The sequence below is a fragment of the Aethalodelphis obliquidens genome, unplaced genomic scaffold (assembly GCF_003676395.1).
Source record: "Aethalodelphis obliquidens isolate GAN/ISIS:26980383/991018 unplaced genomic scaffold, ASM367639v1 scaffold65, whole genome shotgun sequence".
Classification (NCBI taxonomy): domain Eukaryota; kingdom Metazoa; phylum Chordata; class Mammalia; order Artiodactyla; family Delphinidae; genus Aethalodelphis; species Aethalodelphis obliquidens.
In genome coordinates, this window is record NW_020838009.1 from 9,306,144 (window position 1) to 9,327,410 (window position 21,267).

Sequence of the window (21,267 nt, forward strand, 5' to 3'; positions counted from 1 at the left end):
TTTGTTGGGTCTGTCAAGATTGCCTCAGACATGACTCTCAACCTGGACACTTTAAAACCTGAGGTGCCTTGTCTAGAAGGAGAAAAAGACTCCACTTCTATTTCACCTCTGTCCCTAGTATTCAGCTCAAACTACACTATGGACTAGAGAGGCTTTTGTTGGCCATGCTGAGAAAACTAATCACCATTTATTATGTTTCTGTGTGAAAATGTGTTTTTAAGTTTCCAACAACTGATATAACTTTCAAGTTTTAGAATATAAGCTGGTGATAAGATTAAATTGCCTATAGTGACTCCTGGCTTCACATGTGATAACATCTTGATAGTCCTAAAAACAGTAGTCATAGAGAATATTAGCTCCCTCTGAATATTGTTGGCAAAGGAGGCTTTCTAAAAAGTACTTCATGTCATGGTGCTTGTCACAGTATTTAAGTCCCTACGCCCCTTCCCAGTTGGGACGTTTTGCCCCTTCTAGCAGCTCTTGTCCTCCTGAACAACTTGAATCCATCTTCTTATATCCATCACCTACATCTGTGATATTTCTCTTGTAACCCTTTACCAGTTTTTTGGTGCCCGGCTTCTTCCAGTTGACTATTCCATGTGTCTTGTATGTTGGAAAGTTCTTCCTCTGTCTCTAATTGAGTCTCAGAAGCCGCCATCATGACATGTACCCTGATTTGATGACTATAGTATTGTTTTGCTTTTAATGGTTTGTAGGAAACCCAGGATGAGTCAGCTGTGTTATGGTTGGATGAAATTCAAGGTGGAATCTGGCAGTCCAACAAAGACACCCAAGAAGCACAAAAGTGTATGTATCAGTTGTTTTATTTCTACTCTGGTGGAAAGTGGGGGTGGCGAGGTACTCCGTATCTTAGAACTCAGCTTGACCAAGATAGAAAGATGTAGGGGGAACAGTTTGCTAGTAGGTGAATCTAGACACCTTCTAAACTATTCCAGTAACAATTCTCTTCTGGGATAGTTGCCTTAGGAATCTTTGCCATTAATGAAGCAGTGGAGAAGGGCAATGTAGGAAAAACACTGAGTGCCCTTCGTTCCCCTGATGTCGGCTTGTATGGCGTCATCCCCGAATGTGGTGAAACTTACCAGAGTGACCTTGCTGAAGCCAAGAAGAAAAAACTGGCAGCAGGTGAGTTTGCGTAAATAAATATGTGCCCTGAAAGTAAGAACTTGAAAATATCACAGGGCAGATGTAGAGCAAAGGGACAAGCTATAGGGAAATTCAGAAGTACAGTATTAGGCTTATTTTAAAGACCCAAGGAGATAATATTCCTATTTTTGAAAATATTCTTTTTCTTCCCCTTGAGGGTGGCTATGTTAATAAAAAGGTCAGTTTTCTGAAAACGTTTATCTTTCATAGGGTGTTAGTAGTTCTGATTACCTAAGCCTGTAGATATTTAAAAGTTTATCTGCAAAAAGAGGGGAATAAAGATAAGAATTTTCATCCCGTTTCATGGCCCTGTTTTTAAAATTAACTAGAGAGGCTGAATGGCTGTAAGTTTTTTATCAGAATAGTTTTCTGACACACAAGGTCTTACTTAGGTATAGGCTTCGGAAGGAACAGAGGCAGTCAAGGTTGATTTCCCCATTTGGACTTCATAGGTATTTTCTTTTTATACTGTGGATATGAAAGAGCTAAATGAGACATTACAAAGTCATAGTTTTAAATTTTTATTTATTTATTTATTTTTTGCGGTACACGGGCCTCTCGCTGCCGTGGCCTGTCCTGTTGCGGAGCACAGGCTCCGGATGCGCAGGCTCAGCAGCCATGGCTCACGGTCCCAGCCACTCCGCGGCATGGGGGATCCTCCCGGACCGGGGCACAAACCCGTGTCCCCTGCATTGGCAGGCGGACTCTCAACCACTGCACCACCAGGGAAGCCCCAAAGTCATAATTTAAGAGGGACTTAGGATCGCTCTTTACTCTCATAGACCCAGGGACAGGTTTTGGAATGGTCTTCATTCAGCTTGTAACCCTTACCAGAACAATCCTGTGGTATCAGACATGTGAATGTGGGGAGTGTGGCTCTGGGTTTCTTTCATCTTTCCTTTATTTTCTGCCAGGAGATTATAACAGCAAGTGGGTGAAGCACTGGGTAAAAGGTGGCTATTATTATTACCACAATCTGAAGACGCTGGCAGGAGGATGGGATGAACCCCCAGACTTTGTGCAGAATTCTATGCAGCTTTCTCGGGAGGAGATCCAGGTAGGTCTCATTTCTTCACAAAAGAAGAAGCTGAGGGAAAGTACCTGTATTTTAGAGGTAATATTACTTAGGAGGAACAGGGCATGTGGTCAGAAGCCCTAGACTAAAATTAAGGCTACATAACAAACTACTTTGGAGTAATTTTTCCAGTGGGAGTGCTTAAGGCCTAAATTAGTAAAACATCTGGATTATAGACCTAAGTCAGATGAATTGTGTGCTTTTTAAAGAAAACTGGATGATCCAGCAAAGAACAAAAAAAGTTGCTCTGACTTCTCATTAAATGCAACTACTCTTACTCTTTCCCAGTGTACATTTTTAATCTCTTTTCTGACTATTCCACAGATTCCAACTGTACTATGTTAGAATATAACCTGCACTTTCACATAAAGTTAGCATTTTTTCTTATAGCAGCTTTTAAAGTGCTTCTTTCTCATCCCGTGTCTTTGCTTATGCTGTTCACTCTTACTAGAATTTCCTCATTCAGCAGTTCCTGAATACCTCCTATATGTACCAGACCCTCTTCTAAACACTGGAGATATAGTCATAAACGAAACAAAGTTCCTGCTGTCGTGAGATGTCCCTCCCCTGCCATCTACATCTGTCAAAATTTTATCCTTCCAGGCACACCCATCTCAAAGTGTCACCTCCTCTACAACGCTTATTAAAATTCCTTTTCCTTCCCCACTCCATCTTCATTTCAAGCCCCCCGCCCATAGTCTTTGTATTCATTTAGAATTTAACCAACTTAGATTTGTTTCAGTCGTGTGTGTACTTACCTTATGCCCACTGTTAGTTTTTAAGGTGAGGTACTAAGTTTGCAGTCCTTGTATGTAATGGCCACTTACTTTGTCCTTGACGGGCTGTTGAGCACTTCCAACGTTACCTGGTGCTAAGCTCGTGGTTATCAAACTGGAGTTGTCTAATGTACATGAAAGGAGAGGGAAATATATTGAGGGAAGTTGTTCAGTAGGCTCCTGTGGGTCATGATTAGACACATGGTTAATACACACAAAGATTCCTAGAGAGAAGGGACAGTAAAGGACTTTTAAAAAGGTTATCTACTTCCATTGGGCTGTTATTCCCAAATCCTGTATAGAAAAAAATGGAATGTTCACATATGTAAAAACTGAAATAGTCCCTTTCTTCAGAACTCACCTATCAGAGGAATGAGTTTCTATCTTGTGTTTATTAAAGTTCTCCTGTGAGGGAAATTATAGTCTCGTACCTTCCCAGTGTTTCATCTTCACTGCTAATGGTTTCACAGGTGATTAAATTTAACTAAGCTCATTGAACTCTCTCTCTGTTGGGCGTTGAGGGGCTATAAAGATGTATCAGAGTCTCTACTTTCCAGTTATTAACAATATTGTGGTAAAAATAGCAGGCACAGAACTGAGTACTGCAATGTAAAACAGAGAGAAATAGATGCTCTAATAACAGTAAAATAGAGGAAATATTAAGGAAGCAGTTAATTCTATCCTGGAGAAAGACAGCGTAGATAACATTTTAGCAGATGAGAAACAGAGGGAAGTCTATTCTGGACAGAAAGGACAGTGTGAGGAAGGACATCGAGGACTGGAGGAACATGGGCCATTTCAGGGAGGACGAGTGGTCCTTTGACTGGCATGCGAAGTGGAGGAGGCAGAGAAGAGAGGCAAGGACCTGACTGGCCACTTGAAGGAAGCCAGGGTGATCTTCCAGCAGAGTGATTTTTAACTCTTTTTGGGTCGTGTACACCTTTGAGAATCTAACTAACCTCCACAGAGACACTCCTACTTGGTGTTTTGTGTATGGACCTAAGATTTTTTTAAAAAATAAATTTATTTTATTTATTTATTTTTGGCTGCATTGGGTCCTCATTGCTGTGCGCAGGCTTTTTCTAGTTGCAGTGAGCGGGGGCTACTCTTCGTTGCAGTGTGGTGGCTTCTCTTGTGGAGCATGGGCTCTAGGCACGTGGGCTCAGTAGTTGTGGCTCACAGGCTCTAGAGCACAGGCTCAGTAGTTGTGACGCACAGGCTTAGTTGCTCCAACAGCATGTGGGATCTTCCCGGACTAGGGCTCAAACCCGTGTCCCCTGCATTGGCAGGCGGATTCTTAACCACTGCCTGCGCCACCAGAGAAGCCCTGGATCTAAGAATTTTTTTTTTTTTTTTACATCTTTATTGGAGTATAATTGCTTTACAATGGTGTGTTAGTTTCTGCTTTATAACAAAGTGAATCAGTTATACATATGTTCCCATATCTCTTCCCTCTTGCGTCTCCCTCCCTCCCACCCTCCCTATCCCACCCCTCTAGGTGGTCACAAACCACCTAGCTGATCTCCCTGTGCTATGCGGCTACTTCCCACTAGCTATCTATTTTACGTTTGGTAGGGTATATATGTCCATGCCACTCTCTCACTTTGTCACAGCTTACCCTTCCCCCTCCCCATATCCTCAAGTCCATTCTCTAGTAGGTCTGTGTCTTTATTCCTGTCTTACCCCTAGGTTCTTCATGATCTTTTTTTTTTGTCTTAGATTCCATATATATGTGTTAGCATATGGTATTTGTTTTTCTCTTTCTGACTTACTTCACTCTGTATGACAGACTCTAGGTCCATCCACCTCACTACAAATAACTCAATTTCGTTTCTTTTTATGGCTGAGTAATATTCCATTGTATATATGTGCCACATCTTTTTTTTTTTCTTTGCGGTACACGGGCCTGTCACTGTTGTGGCCTCTCCCGTTGCAGAGCACAGGCTCCAGACGTGCAGGCTCAGCAGCCATGGCTCACGGGCCCAGCCGCTCCACGGCATGTGGGATCTTCCCAGACCAGGGCACGAACCCGTGTCCCCTGCATTGGCAGGCGGACTCTCAACCACTGCGCCACCAGGGAAGCCTGTGCCACATCTTTATCCATCCATCTGTTGATGGACACTTAGGTTGCTTCCATGTCCTGGCCATTGTAAATAGAGCTGCAGTGAACATTTTGGTACATGACTCTTTTTGAATTATGGTTTTCTCAGGGTATATGCCCAGTAGTGGGATTGCTGGGTCGTATGGTAGTTCTATTTTTAGTTTTTTAAGGAACCTCCTGGTGGCTTTATCAATTTACATTCCCAACAACAGTGCAAGAGTGTTCCCTTTTCTCCACACCCTCTCCAGCATTTATTGTTTCTAGATTTTTTGATGATGACCATTCTGACTGGTGTGAGATGATATCTCATTGTAGTTTTGATTTGCATTTCTCTAATGATGTTGAACATTCTTTCATATGTTTGTTGGCAATCTGTATATCTTCTTTGGAGAAATGTCTGTTTAGGTCTTCTGCCCATTTTTGGATTGGATTGTTTGTTTTTCTGTTATTGAGCTGCATGAGCTGCTTGTAAATTTTGGAGATTAATCCTTTGTCAGTTGCTTCATTTGCAAATATTTTCTCCCATTCTGAGGGTTTTCTTTTGGTCTTGTTTATGGTTTTCTTTGCTGTGCAAAAGCTTTTAAGTTTCATTAGGTCCCATTTGTTTATTTTTGTTTTTATTTCCATTTCTCTAGGAGGTGGGTCAAAAAGGATCTTGCTGTGATTTATGTCATAGAGTGTTCTGCCTATGTTTTCCTCTAAGAGTTTGATAGTGTCTGGCCTTACATTTAGGTCTTTAATCCATTTTGAGTTTATTTTTGTGTATTGGTGTTAGGGAGTGTTCTAATCTCATACTTTTACATGTAGCTTTCCAGTTTTCCCAGCACCACTTATTGAAGAGGCTGTCTTTTCTCCACTGTATATTGTTGCCTCCTTTATCAAAGATAAGGTGACCATAGGTGTGTGGGTGTATCTCTGGGCTTTCTATCCTCTTCCACTGATCTATATTTCTGTTTTTGTGCCAGTACCATACTGTGTTGATTACTGTAGCTTTGTAGTATAGTCTGGAGTCAGGCTCCTGGACCTAAGAATTTTAAACAGAGGAGTGATGTTACCTCACTTCAGCACGTTACCTAACCTCCTACCTCCCTGAAAACAAAACAAAACAAAAAACAGTGACCATCAAATTGGTTCTCCCACTCTCCACTTTCCTCCCTTTCAGTGAATCTGGATTTTCACTGAATCCTTCATCATTTTCTTTTCCCAAAAGAAAAGTCTCTTTTCCCAAACTTATCATTTATCTTGTCTCTTGATTTTATTCTCTCCCAGTTCCTTGCAGACCGTGTACTCCACCTCCTCTCATTTTTTGGATTATTCTAATATGTAACCTAGATCAGTGCTTTCCAGAATTTAGTGCAGTCTTTAACTGCACACGTTGTTGCCCAGGGGAAAAAAAAAATCAAGGCTCTGATACCAAGGATGGGGGGATACATGGTATATCCATATACCATGGATATTAGGTGGGTAACCAGGTGTTCTCACTAACCATTCTCACCACTCCTGCCCTCATTCAAGCCAGGTCCTCTCCCACTTGGATTATACGATAACAGCATCCTAATTCATCCACTCAGGCTAATCTGTCAGCTACTCCGCTAACAGTGCTGCTTTTCTAAAAATAAATCTGATGGCTTTATTCCTGTTTGAAAGTTTTCTGATTCTCCAGTGATTGTAGTAACAGTTCAAACACTCTAGGCTACTTCTCAAGACGATTTGTAGTCTGTCCACTCCCTTGCAGGGCCCTCCTCTGTGTCATTCCAGGGGATCTGGGCCTTGGTGTTGTCACCTGTTACTCTGTCTTCTTGTCAGCAATGACCCCAGATCAGCAAGCACACTTCCTGGCACAGCCAGTGTTAGGTAGGTGAGTAAAGGAAATAACATATTTCCTTTAGGTAAAAGAAGGTGAAGTTTTTGTTTATGACTTTTTGGGGGAATGTGAGGACAACTTGGCCTTGAAAAATAGATCTGAAGTCTGCATTCCCATTTCTTGGCTAAAGATCTAGTATAGCCTTGGAAAGCCTTAAGCATCAGTTTGTGTGATACTGTGTAAAAATTTGTGTCCATTCTCACCTGTGTTTGTCTTCTCATGTGACCATTGCTTTTTCAGAGTTCCATCTCTGGGGTGACTGCTGCGTATAACCGAGAACAGCTTTGGCTGGCCAACGAAGGCTTGATCACCAAGCTGCAGGCTTGCTTCAGGGGATACTTAGTTCGGCAGGAATTCCGATCCAGGATAAATTTCCTAAAGAAACAAATCCCTGCCATCACCTGCATTCAGGTATTTCAGAGCCTATTATGCAGACAGCAAGTGGGCTTCTAGAGCAGGAGTAATAAAAAGTCAGCTCCTACGATCGAATGTCTGAGTATGTCCTCTGTCTTCTGACCTCTTAGTCTTGTCCTTCTTCTGACAAGCACTTCCTCTCCTACCATTGGAATCAATGTGTGCTCATTGCTGTTTAGTGTGGTGAGTTGTCCAGCTCAGTGGCAGTTCTTCTTGGGCACCTCATTGTCTTCTAAGACTGTTCCTTTGTGTCAGATTTGAATATTGAGAGAAGCAACTGCGATTTTGCTTCAATGACAGGGAAGCACAATGTCACAGAAACAATCCTGGGTTAGGAATTATGGCTCCAGCACTGCCAGGTAGTGGTAAACCTCTTCTCTGAGTTTGTGTCCTCATCTATAAATGGGGATACTAATATTTATCTTACCTTCCTCACCTGATTCGTTGTAAGGAGCCTATGAGAGCATCTGTGCAGATGCACTTTAAGGTGTGAAGTGCTGTGCTCACATCAGGGAGGTGGAAGTTAGCCAGTGTGCTCTCCTGGTAGAGGTACAGCCCAGGCCCCTCTTCCCCTGTCACTGGTGGACGTGATCCTTTTTAAAGCTGCATCATGAATTGCACTTGGATGGTATCTCAAGACAGAATCTTTTAACTTCCTCTGACCCTTGGGAAATAATGTGTCGCATGTAATGTTTGATGGTTTCAGTCGCAGTGGCGAGGATACAAGCAGAAGAAGGCGTATCAGGACCGCTTAGCTTACCTGCGCTCCCATAAAGATGAAGTTATAAAGGTGTGTAGCCCAGGCAGGGTTTCTCAGCGTGGGGCGTGAGCATGATATGTGTGGAGATGAAGGGCTCTTCTAATTTCCAGGACCGCCTTTTCCTTTTCCACAGATTCAGTCCTTGGCAAGGATGCATCAAGCTAGAAAGCGCTACAGAGATCGCCTACAGTATTTCCGAGACCATGTGAGTACCCTTGGGTAACAAGGACCAGTAGAGTTAGTTTTGCTGTGTTTGTGGTGGACAGAAGAACAAAGGAATTTCTTTTTTTTGTTCCTTAGATGAACGACATTATCAAAATCCAGGCTTTTATTCGGGCAAACAAAGCTCGTGATGACTACAAGACTCTCAGTGAGTAACTGTGGCTCAGCAGAGGACAGTTGAGGCAGTGGTTGAGAGCCGTCAGGTTCTGAGTATGCTCCACGGATCTCTTTTCTTGTCCTGCAGGCAAGGCTTGGGGGGTAGGGTGCTGTTTGTGACTTAAGCCCCATTGCTCACCTGTGACTTGATGTCTTGTTGCTTGCCGTATTCGCCTTCCACATAACAACATAGCAATAGCATGACTGGGAAGACTGCACTTGGTGGTTGTCTTTGCACATCTCAAAAATAAACAAATATCTTACGTGTGAATAGAGCTTTTTTTTTTAAGACAGTGCTGATGTTTTCCATTTTATTGACGCTTCCATTCCTCGTCTGACACATGCTTTCTTTCTGTCAGTCAATGCTGAGGATCCCCCTATGGTTGTGGTCCGAAAATTTGTCCACCTGCTCGACCAAAGTGACCAGGATTTTCAGGAGGAGCTTGATCTTATGAAGATGAGGGAAGAGGTCATTACCCTCATCCGTTCTAACCAGCAGCTGGAGAATGACCTCAATCTCATGGATATCAAAATTGGACTGCTAGTGAAAAATAAAATTACACTACAGGTATGGTCCAGTGCCAGTAAGGGCCTTGGGGTACATTGTCCTGCTTGGTACCCCTGTCTCTCCCTAGGTGACTTGCAGGGAGGGGGTAGGAGGCTGGCTTTCTTAGCGAACGCCATACATTGTTTTTTTTTAAGTTAAATAAGAAATCAAGTGATTTAATCACAAAATTTTAAATAGAGAAAAGTAGATAAAAACCATCCCATAATTCCACCACCCTAACAATCATTTTATATCCTACATTTTTATTTAATATAGAGGATAAGATACTTTCCATATGTTAAGTCATCATAAATATTATTTTTAGTGGCAGTGTAATAATTTATCAGGAAATAATCTGAGTTACCTCTTTTTTTCTAGACTATTTGACATTTTCAACTTTTATTATTACGGAATAACGCTGCAGTTAATGTTTCAATGTATATGTAGCTTTTATTGTGTTTAAGACTTTGTAAGATAGATTCCTAGAAGTTGGTTTCCTGAATCAATGGACATTTTTATAGATGAGGTTCTTTATAGGAAGGTGGAAGTAGGAATGGATTTGATTGATGTACTGAAAATAAGGTACAGTGTAGTGATTCTAAAATATTTAGGGGATCTGCCAGTGCAGTAGACCTTCATGAAAGTTTTTAGGTGCTAAAAGACCTTTCCATAATGCCCAGAGTTTCATCTTTGAAAGCTTTTTGATTTATGTATATGTGTTTGTTTATAGGACGTGGTTTCCCACAGTAAAAAACTTACCAAAAAAAATAAGGAACAGTTGTCTGATATGATGATGTTAAATAAACAGAAGGGAGGTCTCAAGGCTTTGAGCAAGGAGAAGAGAGAGAAGTTGGAAGCATATCAACACCTGTTTTATTTACTGCAGGTGAGTGGCTCCTGGAATTAGTATTGTAAAATTTAGTTAATTTACTTTTCTCAAGAAAACCTTATGCATAGATCTCTGTGAAAGTCCTTCTGATTTCCACTGAGAGATGAGCAAAGGGCTGTCTTATTTTTCTTTATTACTCAGGTACTTTCTAATCCTTCAAGCTGAAAAATCTTGAATATTTGTGCCAGCCTTCATGTCATCTAGAAATTACTTATCCCTTGCTTTCGTTTCAGACCAACCCCACCTATCTGGCGAAGCTGATTTTTCAGATGCCCCAGAACAAGTCCACCAAGTTCATGGACTCTGTAATCTTCACACTCTACAACTATGCATCCAACCAGCGAGAGGAGTACCTGCTCCTGCGGCTGTTTAAGACAGCACTGCAGGAGGAAATCAAGTACGGACAGATTTCTGCAGGGCATACATGGGACCCCTCCCCACCGTCATAGGTGCTCATAGTTTGAGATTCAGGCCTGCCTGTGCCTTTTCTCAATACTGTGACATGTGTGAGATACTTACTCTAAAGAAGCATTTACCTTTTATAATGTAATAATATAGATTATGCACTCACACAAACTAATTATACTGAAAATACAAATTAATTATATGTTAATTATATATATACTGTATACCAATATGAACTAATAATATATACACAATATAAACTAATATGCTAATTATAAGCTAATATAATAAACACTAATATAAAGTGTCGCTGTTTCTGGGGAGGTGATAGAGATTTGCTAAATTAGTTTTAGGAATATTCTGTATTAAGATAGAATTTTTTAAAAACTGGTCCAAACATGAAGATTTCAGATCTTTAGCTAATGAAGGACCTGATCATGTTCCTATGATTGAGTTTGCAACAACAGCAGGAAGGTGCGGTATTCAGATGAGTGTTGGGGAGTGTTTCTAGAGAAAGAGCTTGTAACTCTTTCCTTCCAACTATCCCATTTCTGTTTTTAGGAGATGGGATCTTTAAGTAGGAAGGATCTTTAGGTTGGTAGATTTGTGATTAGTTTGAACTGAATTTGTATTTATGTTTTATAGGTCAAAAGTAGATCAGATTCAAGAAATTGTGACAGGAAATCCTACAGTTATTAAGATGGTTGTAAGTTTCAACCGTGGGGCCAGGGGCCAGAATGCGCTGAGACAGATCTTGGCCCCGGTGGTTAAGGAGATTATGGATGACAAATCTCTCAATATCAAAACTGACCCTGTGGATATTTACAAATCTTGGGTCAATCAGATGGAGTCTCAGACAGGAGAGGCAAGGTATGGTAACCACAACACCTTTTCTTTCATGTTTTTATTATTTTCTCTCTCTCTTTTTTAAACAGTGAACATTTCTTTGATTTATAAATTAGTAATTGTTTAAATAGGTTTTCCTTAGACACCCCTTCTTTAAGTAGTTGCCTTGGTAATTTATTCACTTATTTAGCAAATATTTATTGAGTACTTACTAAGTGCCAGACACTGTGTTAGATACACCTACAATAATACGATAACGAATGAGACATACAATACTGAATGAAGAAGACATGCTCCCTGTCCTCTGTTCATAGTTTATTGCGTGGGAGAGATGACACACAGGTACATAGAAATAAAGTTGCAAACTGAGGGGAGTTTCGTGATGTTTTGTAGAGAACTGTAATGGAGAATTCAAGAGGGAGCTAACTTAAAGGGGTTAGGGAGAGCCTCCCTGAGAAGGTGAACCATCACATGGTGGAGGCCTGAAGGGTACAGTGGGGCCAGCCTTGCTAGGTGCAGAGCCTTGCTAGGTGCAGAGTCTTCATGTCTGGATGCTGTCAGGTGGAAGGAGCTTGGGAGAGTCTAGGACCTGGAAGGACACTGGGCATCAGCAGAGATGCAGTTGGATGGGAAGACTCACACAGATCAGAGTGAGATCCCTGTGTTTCATTAAAGGGAAGAGGAGCTGGTGTGGGCGAATGATGAGCTGCCCTGGAATACTGAGAGTTGGACTAACTAAATTAACATAATCCAGGAGAGTTCTGTGCCAGGGCGGTAGTTTTCACCACCAGCGTTAACACATCCAAAGGAAAAATGTGTCAGTAGAATATGGGAAATGCTGGGAAAATACAGTTCAGAGGGCCAAAATGTTTAAAATATTTTTATCCAGCTTGGCTGAGGACAGGGGAGGAGTAGCTCTCCATATGATTGCTACTCAGAGTTTGATCTGTGGGCCAGTAACTGTAGATCATCAGTGTCGCTAAACACACTGTTTAGTTCAGCTGACATTTTTTTCCATAGCAAGACTTTCTCAATGAAGGAAGCATCCATTCTGAAGTTGATTACATTCTGGCTCAAGCTCCTTATCCTGTCTTGGACTGGTTGGTGGAATGGTCTACATGTTGAATAATGCTGCTTTCCACGTACCTGGACACCAGGCAAAGGGGGAGGTTACCCTGGATAGAGAACAGAAAATTCTGCTCACTCCTACAAAGGGCTTATCCCCTATTGGGAATCGTGTGGGAACCAACCCTGATTTGGTTCTCTGCTTTGTGTCAGCCTGTCACCCAAGAGTCAGATCGTTACTGGGTGTGATGGAAAATCCATTTTTGTTTTGACCTGCACCAGGCCCAAATCCTGGAATATGGTCAGCCAACTGCAGTAGTTGACTGGGAAGGTTTGACTGAAGCTCAGGGCATCCCTAGATGGGAGCCCCACGGACACAGGCTCAAGGGTACTAAAATACTTCCTCTGCCGGTCCATGAGTTGGTCATTTTTAGATCAAAATTCCAGTAGGTATTTCAAGATTTTTTCTTGTAGGTGCCTATCAGAAACGTGTCTTATTTTGCTTTTCATAAAATGGAAATTGATTTTAACACATTTTTTTTAATGTGGATAACTGGGAGGTGTAGTGGTATGTGGTGGGAGCCCATGCAGCATGTAAGCATCACGGATCCTTGAGCTTCAGCCACGAAACTCATAGCAAACTGGGACGTTGTCCCTCTTGGCAGTGTTCACCTCTAAAATCTTTGAAATTTAATATTCTGTTCTCTGACTACACCCATTTAGTTTAACACTTTCATTCTCTTTGTTCATTGCTACCTTTTTTAAAATGTCATATACGTATACAGTTATATTTTACTGATATAAAAGATGTAAAGTACATAACTTACAAAATATAAATGCCCTTATAAATTCAATACAGCCAATTGTTTGAGACAGAATGCTTTTGTTAATTTTTGCTGAATCTTTGTGTTCATAGTCTACCAGTGTTTGTAATTCAGCCACCATATGACGAATGGAGTTGTGTCCTTATTTGCTGGTATTAGTTTCCTATTGCTCCTGGGATGAACTACCACAAACTTGATGGCTTAAAACAACAGAAATTTATTTTCTCACAGTTTTGGAGGCCAGAAATCCGAAATTGGTATTAAAGGGGTGAAATCAGGGTGTCAGCAGGGCTGTGTTCCCTCCAGAGGCTCTAGTGGAAAATCCATTCCCTGCCTCTTCAGCTTCTGGTGGCTGTTGGCATTCCTGGCCTTGTGGCTGTATCACTCCAGTCTCTGCCTGCCCTCCCCCGTCGCCACATTGCCTCCTCTTTTGTGTGCACCAAATCTCCCTCCGCCTCTCTCTTATTAGGATGCTTGTGATTGGATTTAGGCCACCAAGATAATCATTACTGCTTTTTGACCTCATTGAAAGTACCACACTGGGACCCCTGCAATTCGTTTTTGTCTTTCAGCTCCCTCCTGTCCTTGTTTCCTTCCTGATTAAGCCTAGGCCCAGTGTTCTAGCACATCTACTATTCTCTTGTCAGTTCCTTCTGACTCAGGGCCTTCTCCTGAATGATCTCGTCAGCTCCTCTGTCTTCAGTTCCTATATGTAACTGTCAGCTCCCTCACCAGTACCTAAAGGGTCACCATGTCCCATTGATTGTGTCTCCTTAATATCTGTCAGATCTGTCTCCTTGGTCCCCACTGCTTGCATCCTTGTTCATGCCCTCATCATATTTTTTTTGGGGGGGGGGCCATGCCACGTGGCATGCAAGATCCTATTTCCCCAACCAGGGATCGAACCCACGCCCCCTGCAGTGTAAGCACAGAGTCCTGACCACCAGGGAAGTCCCATGCTCTCATCATTTCTTGATCAGGCTGTAGCACTAGTCTTCTAGCTCTTTCATCTGTGACTGTCCATCTTTAGTTCATTTCTCATGGTGGATCAGAGCAATCCTCCTCAAAATTCAGATCTGTCTCTTAATAGCTCTCTGTGGCTTCTAGGAAAGTCCAGACTTCTTAGCATCATATACAGGGCCCTCCATGATCTGGCCCCTGTTTACTCTTCCACCCTCATTTCTCCTTCCTCTTCCCTTTCTTCGCATTTGACCTTCCTTCCCAGAAGACCTTTCTTCTCCCTTTTTCCTGAGTTCATATGTCCCTTCCTTATGGAAGTCTTCCTTGATTCCTCCAGTCTGAATCGAAGCCTCTTCTCTGCGGCACTGTAGCACTTCTGGTTAGCTTCTTCTTTGTAGTGCAGTGTGTTTACAGATACTTATTTGTGTGTCTCTTCCACCAGACTGTGAGAGACTCGAGAAGCTTTCATGTCTCCAATACCTTTTATCCCAAGTGCCTGGCACATAGTTCAAGGCACCCAATTCACAGTTGAAAACCTGAGCCCCAATTCTGGCCCCACCATTTACCAGCTCTACGAGCACAACAAAATTATCTACTCTCTCTGGGTCTTTCTGTTTATGAAAGACACAGTCTCACCTCAGGCTGTTCCTGGCTGTTGGTCTAACATACATGGGGATAATTTCTGCTTTCCCAGCAAACTACCCTATGATGTGACCCCAGAGCAGGCTCTGGCTCATGAAGAAGTCAGGACACGGTTAGACAACTCCATCAGGAACATGCGGGCCGTGACGGACAAGTTCCTGTCAGCCATCATCAGCTCTGTGGACAAAATCCCGTGAGTGCTGTCAGCTGTGACCCCCTGTTGAGCCCAGAATTAGTGGCCTTCTGCTCCCTGGCCCTTCTCACTACGTTTTGTCCACCCCACAGTTACGGGATGCGCTTCATTGCCAAAGTGCTGAAGGACTCATTACACGAGAAGTTCCCTGATGCTGGTGAAGATGAGCTGCTGAAGGTAAGACTGAAAGCTGGCACATTCTTGCCCTACCAATAATAGCCCTTTGAGGAAAAAGTTTTAAGACTAGGCCTGACCTTAGACTTCCGTTAAGGACCTTAACCTAGATTTTGTCAGTAGCTTGCCGTTGATTGTGAGATTTTGAAAGTGTTTGTAAGTAGTAAATCATACCTCTTTTAGTTCCTATATAGTTCCTGTGTTCTTTGAATGGCACACAGACCTCAAACAAGTAGAGAAGATGGATTTTCCTGTCTTGAGATACATTTCTTTGAGTCCTATCTTTTCGCTGAAGAATTGCTCCCTCTGCTGGTGGCCAGGTGAATGGTAGCAAGCACAGTTGTTTCCACTAAGGCTGTTGCTGATAATTCTTTCTTACTCAGCTATGCTCCCTCCTTTTTTTTTTTCCTTCTTCTTCTTTTTTTTTTTTAATCTGAACGCTTTTTTCTTCTCTCCTAGTTCTGTGCTTTCCTACAGTGAGGCCTCGATTCTAGACTTTCTGTTCAGGTGAATTAATTTTATTTTCTTCTGAATGAAACTCTAGGGGAAATGCTGTGACTGTCCTTGAATTCTTCTGTGGAAGAGATGTGTGTTGAGTGACTTTAATTTCAGAGGCATGAACTTGTGCACCTTTGAAGTCTTCAGCATGAGGATGATGGGGGTTGGACAGGTTATGCTCTGCTAATTAGGTCGTGTTCAAGGATTTATTTTAGCTATGTTCATTAGCTTCTTAAAATGAAAGCCCATCTGCCTGAAAATGAAAAGTGCATGTGGTTGACAGCAGCCTTATTTGCTGCCATGGTATGTGAACAAAGGCTGCCCTAAAATGCTCAGTAACAGACTTTAAGTCTATCATTTTTACCTTCTGAATCTACTCTTTCATTGTCGTGATTTTCAGTTCTGTTCTCATTTTCTTTTTTTCTGCATCCAGCCAAGGGCTGTTTGGTCATTTTAGTTTCAGGCCTTGAGGGAAATTGTGTGTGTGTGTGTGTGTGTGTAGTGTTTAATTTTTTCTCACAGGACCACATTTTCTGGTTTTCTTTGCTAGCAAAGTCATTTATGGCTTACTTGGTGGAATGGTTTTTAACACCCATTTCTTTTTCCTCTGTTCCCAGATTATTGGTAACTTGCTTTACTATCGATACATGAATCCAGCCATTGTTGCTCCTGATGCCTTTGACATCATCGACCTGTCAGCAGGAGGCCAGCTTACCACAGACCAACGCCGAAATCTTGGCTCCATTGCAAAGATGCTTCAGCATGCAGCTTCCAATAAGATGTTTCTGGGAGATAATGCTCACTTAAGCATCATTAACGAATATCTTTCCCAGTCCTACCAGAAATTCAGGTAAGGGGAAAGGGACAAGGTACTTGAAAGATTCTGTGGGCGTGTTTCTAACTCTGAAGGTAAAGACAAGATTAAATACCACACCCAACATTCCCTGGACTGCAGTGTTGTATACATCTCATGTGCTCAGAGCTCCAGGGGATGATGAAGAGGATGTGTGAGCTATTAAAATGTATTCCTATGAAATAGACTGTACTTCACGTAGAAACAATGGTCTGCGTTAGGCACGTGTTACTTTGTAACCAGAGAAGAATTGGAGAGTGCTTTTAATATTTGTAAATTAAACATTCAATTGAGAGTTCGAGTTCGGGACGTTGTCTTAGAAAGTTGGTTCTGCTAACAACGCAGGTGTTTGAGAACTGTTTTAAATTATGGTTGAGCAGTTCTTGTGGGTAGAACTAAAACGAAGTGGAAAGAGAACCAACCAGAACCAAGCCAGTCCCAAGGCTGTCAAGCACAACGAACGTGCAGCAGTTTCTCTAGAATTAACTGTCTTGACTGGCTTCTTTTGAACTCACTGCCCCAGAGGTTTGTGGGATGTCCTTCGTCAACTTCTCACACATGTGTCACTTGTTGGGGCCTGGCTCCTGTGTTTATTTTCAGACGGTTTTTCCAAACTGCTTGTGATGTCCCAGAGCTTCAGGATAAATTTAATGTGGATGAGTACTCTGATTTAGTGACCCTCACCAAACCTGTGATCTACATTTCCATTGGTGAAATCATCAACACCCACACTGTAAGTATTTTTCTTTAATGATTTAATTTCATTGCTCTGTCTTAATTGCCTTCTCCGGCTGCTGCCTGCTATCTCTGGAAGCCAGAGATCTCAGTTTGATCTTACTGACATCACATCTGCCTTGTTGTTTATCTTCCTTTGCTTATTATCCTTAACTTTCTTGAAGTGATCCCCAGGCCACCTGCATCAGAATCATCTGGGCTGGTTATTAAAAATGAAGTTTCCTGAACCCCACCACAGGCCAGCTGAATCAAAATCCCCATGGCTGGACTTCAGAATCTCCATTGTGACCCCTGATATAGTGACTTGATAAAATACTGTTTTTATTGGTCCTTTTTTTTACCCTGGCCCTCTGTCTTACTTTTCTAACATGATCTAGAATACCAGCTTTTTCCTCTGTGTCACCTTTGAGTGATTTTTCCCTTGGGTACTTCTTCCCCCCTCCCCAATTTTTTATAATTCATCCCCCCTTGGGGGCATATAGAACAGGAAATAAGGAAATAAAATGAAATTTCAGGGATTGTCATTTCTGACGACGTCACCTGGGGTAATAGCTTATTAAGGCTTTGCCGAATACCCCTAAAATAATGATAATGTTGATCTGATGCACTTTTTTTCTGAATTAAAAGATATTATATACTGGAAACTTTAAGTAAAAGTATGAATGTGAGTCATTTGAACTGGTTGTAGGGAATATTGATGACTTGGATATTGAAGTCTGTGAGTTTCCTTGTTCTTTCTTATATAGGGTACGTTTAAATCCTTTATATCTGTAAGGTTGAGAGAGTACCAGTATTTCCTCTTCATATGTCGTAACATATGTCATTCATCACAGGCCAATGTGTTGCTTTATATATCATATTGTTTATTTGGGTTAGTTTGTTGAGGATTGGTTTTTCAGTTCTTTGAATATGGGAGTTTTGTTATCTAACCTCTTTTGTGCTGTTAGGCATTGTGGATGGGGACGGGGGCTAGTGGGTTGAGTGTGTAAATGCAATTGATCTCTGGATGTTGGATGCAGCTCCTGTTAGATCACCAGGATGCCATTGCCCCGGAGCACAATGATCCAATCCATGAGCTGCTGGATGACCTTGGCGATGTGCCCACCATCGAGTCCCTAATAGGTAAAGTTCTGACTTAACTGCCCAGAAGCTGAGAGAGGAGATTGGCAGGAGTGCTGTAATTATCACCTCCTCTGTTTCTACACTGTTCAAGCTCTGAATACACATCAGAGAAGAAAACAGATGTGATCCCTATCTGTTAGGAACTGAAGTCCAGTGGAAGAGATCATTTTAAATGCATAGATACATATAATCATGTAACTAGAAATTTATAAGTCCTATAAAGGAAATGAACAGAGTATTTTTTTTGATATTTATTTATTTATTTGGTTGCACTGGGTCTTAGTTGTGGCAGGCAGGCTCCTCAGTTGCGGCAGGCGGGCTCAGTTGTGGCAGGCGGGCTCCTCAGTTGTGGCATGCGAACTCTCAGTTGCAGCATGCATGTGGGATCTAGTTCCCTGACCAGGGATCAAACCTGGGCCCCCTGCATTGGGAGCGTGGAATGTCAACCACTGTGCCACCAGGGAAGTCCCTGAACAGAGTATTTTGAGAGAGAAATGTTACAGTGTTGAAATGATTTCTCAAACATTTGTTAAGTTATTTTATTATGGATCCTTTGCCTTTACCATTTGGCATGATGTTTTATTTCTCAGTAAAAGGTGTCCTCACCACAGTGTACATATAGGCTTATTCAACTACCTTCTTAAACTTGCATTATCTTTTACTTGAATTATTATCTGCTCTCCAATGTCTCCTCTGTTTACGGTATTGATTCTTTCTACCGTCCCAAAACTTTAGGAGAAGGCTCTGGCAATTTAAATGACCCAAATAAGGAGGCACTCGCTAAGACAGAAGTGTCCCTCACACTGACCAACAAGTTTGATGTGCCTGGAGATGAGAATGCAGAAATGGACGCTCGGACCATCTTACTGAAGTGAGTATTGGAAGGAGGAGGAACGGAGTAAGTGTAACCCAGTGATCCCTTCTGTCCCTTGGTCTTGGTGAATGAGTCCTCTTGTTCATCCCTAAAATGATCATCTCAGCCATTTAAGCCTCATATGTTTCCAGTCACCTCATGTATTATACTTGACACAGGGCTTACTTGCCTTATTTGCTAATAAGATGCTGAAATGAATTTGTAGCTTGGAAATCCTAACCTTGGTACTCACTCTGTCATAACTGTGTAAGTAAGCCTGGGACTTTGCGTACCTTGCATTAGGGCTGCCCAGTGGGACTCTGTGAGGTAGTGTTTGCTCTGCTCCTGTTGAGGTCCATTCGAAGGAAGTAGGACACCTGCTAATGTTTAAATGCTTCGCACACCTCCTTTCAGCACAAAACGTTTGATTGTGGATGTCATCCGGTTCCAGCCGGGAGAGACCTTGACTGAAATCCTAGAAACACCAGCCACCAGTGAACAGGTAAAGTTTGGGGGTTTACCAGGTACCACAGTAAGATGCATAGGTGCTCCTGTGATAGGCACGTGACAAGGCTGAGGAGGTGGGACATAGGTGGCGAGAGGTGGTCACTGGAAGGTGGGCCTGGATGTGGTGGCATTTAGGGCTTATTGAGAAAGTTGTTGGTTCCTAAATCCAGAGGTGGTTGTTTCTAGGGCACAGAGCTCACTGGCACTTACATGCAGTCTGTGTGTGTGCTTTAATTTAACCTGAGGCAGAATCAGTGAGTCTGCCCAGTAATTTATTGAATACTATATAGTTAGAATTTTAAGTGCCTTGGTAGATAGGAGAAAAGAATAGAATGTGGCTCCTAAGTTCTGTGAACTTAGTTGGAGATGTGTGACATATGCCCCTGAAACAGTTAGAAAACCACTGAAAATTCACTATGGTTTTGGCCCTAAAAATGCTAGAAATTAAAGCAAGAGTCCAGTGAGCAGCAAAGTATCAGGGAGGTATGGGACTTGAACCAAGCTCACAAAGAACATGCATGTATGACAAGAGGGACGTTCTAGACCGGGGGGTCCCCGTGAACAGAGGCACAAGGGAGGGCAGAGCATGATGTGACCAGACCTACATATCTAGAATGAAGGTGTGGGTGAGGGTGAGTAGTGAGAAATTAAACGTGAGGACAAATTATGTAGAACCCAAAACTTAGGAATTTTGCACCAGAGAGATAGGAGTAAAGGGCCTTTGTAACCTTTGGGACCATTTGACATTGATTAATTTTGCAGTGCTGTCAGAGCAGATGGTAGTTGAGTCATCTGTGTGTGTGACAGGGTTCCAGGTCCAATTGGGTGAGGGGTGGCACGGCAGTGGGGAGGGACGGATGGGTCACGTTTAAGGCTTCTGTTTCATGTTTATAAAATGAGAAAAGTAAGTCAAGTCATTCGTTTTCAATTTTTTGAGCATGGGAATCCTTTTCATTAAGTAACAATGTATTTGGAATCCCAACATATAAAAGAGGTAAAATTGGAGCTACTCTGGCAGCCCCAGGGATGGGCCCTTGGAATCCCACCCTCCAGGACTCGTGGCATCCCTGGGAAACCCTTAAGGCTGCAGGGAGGACTATTTGAAAACCAGTTTTAAATGAATTGTCAGCTTTTAGATGCTGTGACTAATTACTCATTAGTTGTGTGTGATGGGCAGGAAAAGAGGCATAACCAGTAACTGCAACTGGTTAAACTTGGAAGGAAATTTGAAGTAGGGAAGAAGGAACTGGTCTTTACTGAGAATCTGCTATTAGTTTGGTGCTTTCACCTGTGTTCTTTCCTGTAATCCTTGCACTATCCCTATGCGGTGAGTCTTTTCATCCTCCTTTCACAGATGACAAAACTAAGACCCCTAGAGGTTAAATAACTCGCCCAAGATCATTCACTTGTAGTGGCAGAACCAAACTTGAATCGGGTTCTGTCTGACTCCAGTTTATGCTCTTTGCGTTATCTGATGAAGAGTAATTTTGACATTAGAAGAAAAGGGAATATTGGGAAAGGAATTGCTCCAGTTCGGGAAAAATTACAAGTCTGAACTACAAACCTTTCCAAATGTAAACATCCCCAGTACAAAACAGTTCAAAATGTGGTACCAGAGC

General features: G+C 42.1%; 1 protein-coding gene across 1 annotated transcript in view; it reads left to right on the plus strand.

Moving 5' to 3' along the window:
- IQGAP1 (IQ motif containing GTPase activating protein 1) overlaps nucleotides 1–21,267 on the plus strand; it is a 102,213-nt gene that overhangs the window by 68,109 nt on the left and 12,837 nt on the right. Inside the window, exons 16-33 of the mRNA XM_027089179.1 lie at nucleotides 717–807; nucleotides 979–1,146; nucleotides 2,082–2,224; nucleotides 7,224–7,394; nucleotides 8,104–8,187; nucleotides 8,291–8,362; nucleotides 8,458–8,527; nucleotides 8,895–9,103; nucleotides 9,813–9,968; nucleotides 10,205–10,368; nucleotides 11,022–11,246; nucleotides 14,766–14,906; nucleotides 14,999–15,083; nucleotides 16,196–16,428; nucleotides 17,032–17,164; nucleotides 18,186–18,288; nucleotides 19,024–19,159; nucleotides 19,556–19,643. Of these exons, the coding sequence (XP_026944980.1) occupies nucleotides 717–807; nucleotides 979–1,146; nucleotides 2,082–2,224; nucleotides 7,224–7,394; nucleotides 8,104–8,187; nucleotides 8,291–8,362; nucleotides 8,458–8,527; nucleotides 8,895–9,103; nucleotides 9,813–9,968; nucleotides 10,205–10,368; nucleotides 11,022–11,246; nucleotides 14,766–14,906; nucleotides 14,999–15,083; nucleotides 16,196–16,428; nucleotides 17,032–17,164; nucleotides 18,186–18,288; nucleotides 19,024–19,159; nucleotides 19,556–19,643 (2,472 nt within the window). The remainder of the gene's footprint in view (nucleotides 1–716; nucleotides 808–978; nucleotides 1,147–2,081; nucleotides 2,225–7,223; nucleotides 7,395–8,103; nucleotides 8,188–8,290; nucleotides 8,363–8,457; nucleotides 8,528–8,894; nucleotides 9,104–9,812; nucleotides 9,969–10,204; nucleotides 10,369–11,021; nucleotides 11,247–14,765; nucleotides 14,907–14,998; nucleotides 15,084–16,195; nucleotides 16,429–17,031; nucleotides 17,165–18,185; nucleotides 18,289–19,023; nucleotides 19,160–19,555; nucleotides 19,644–21,267) is intronic.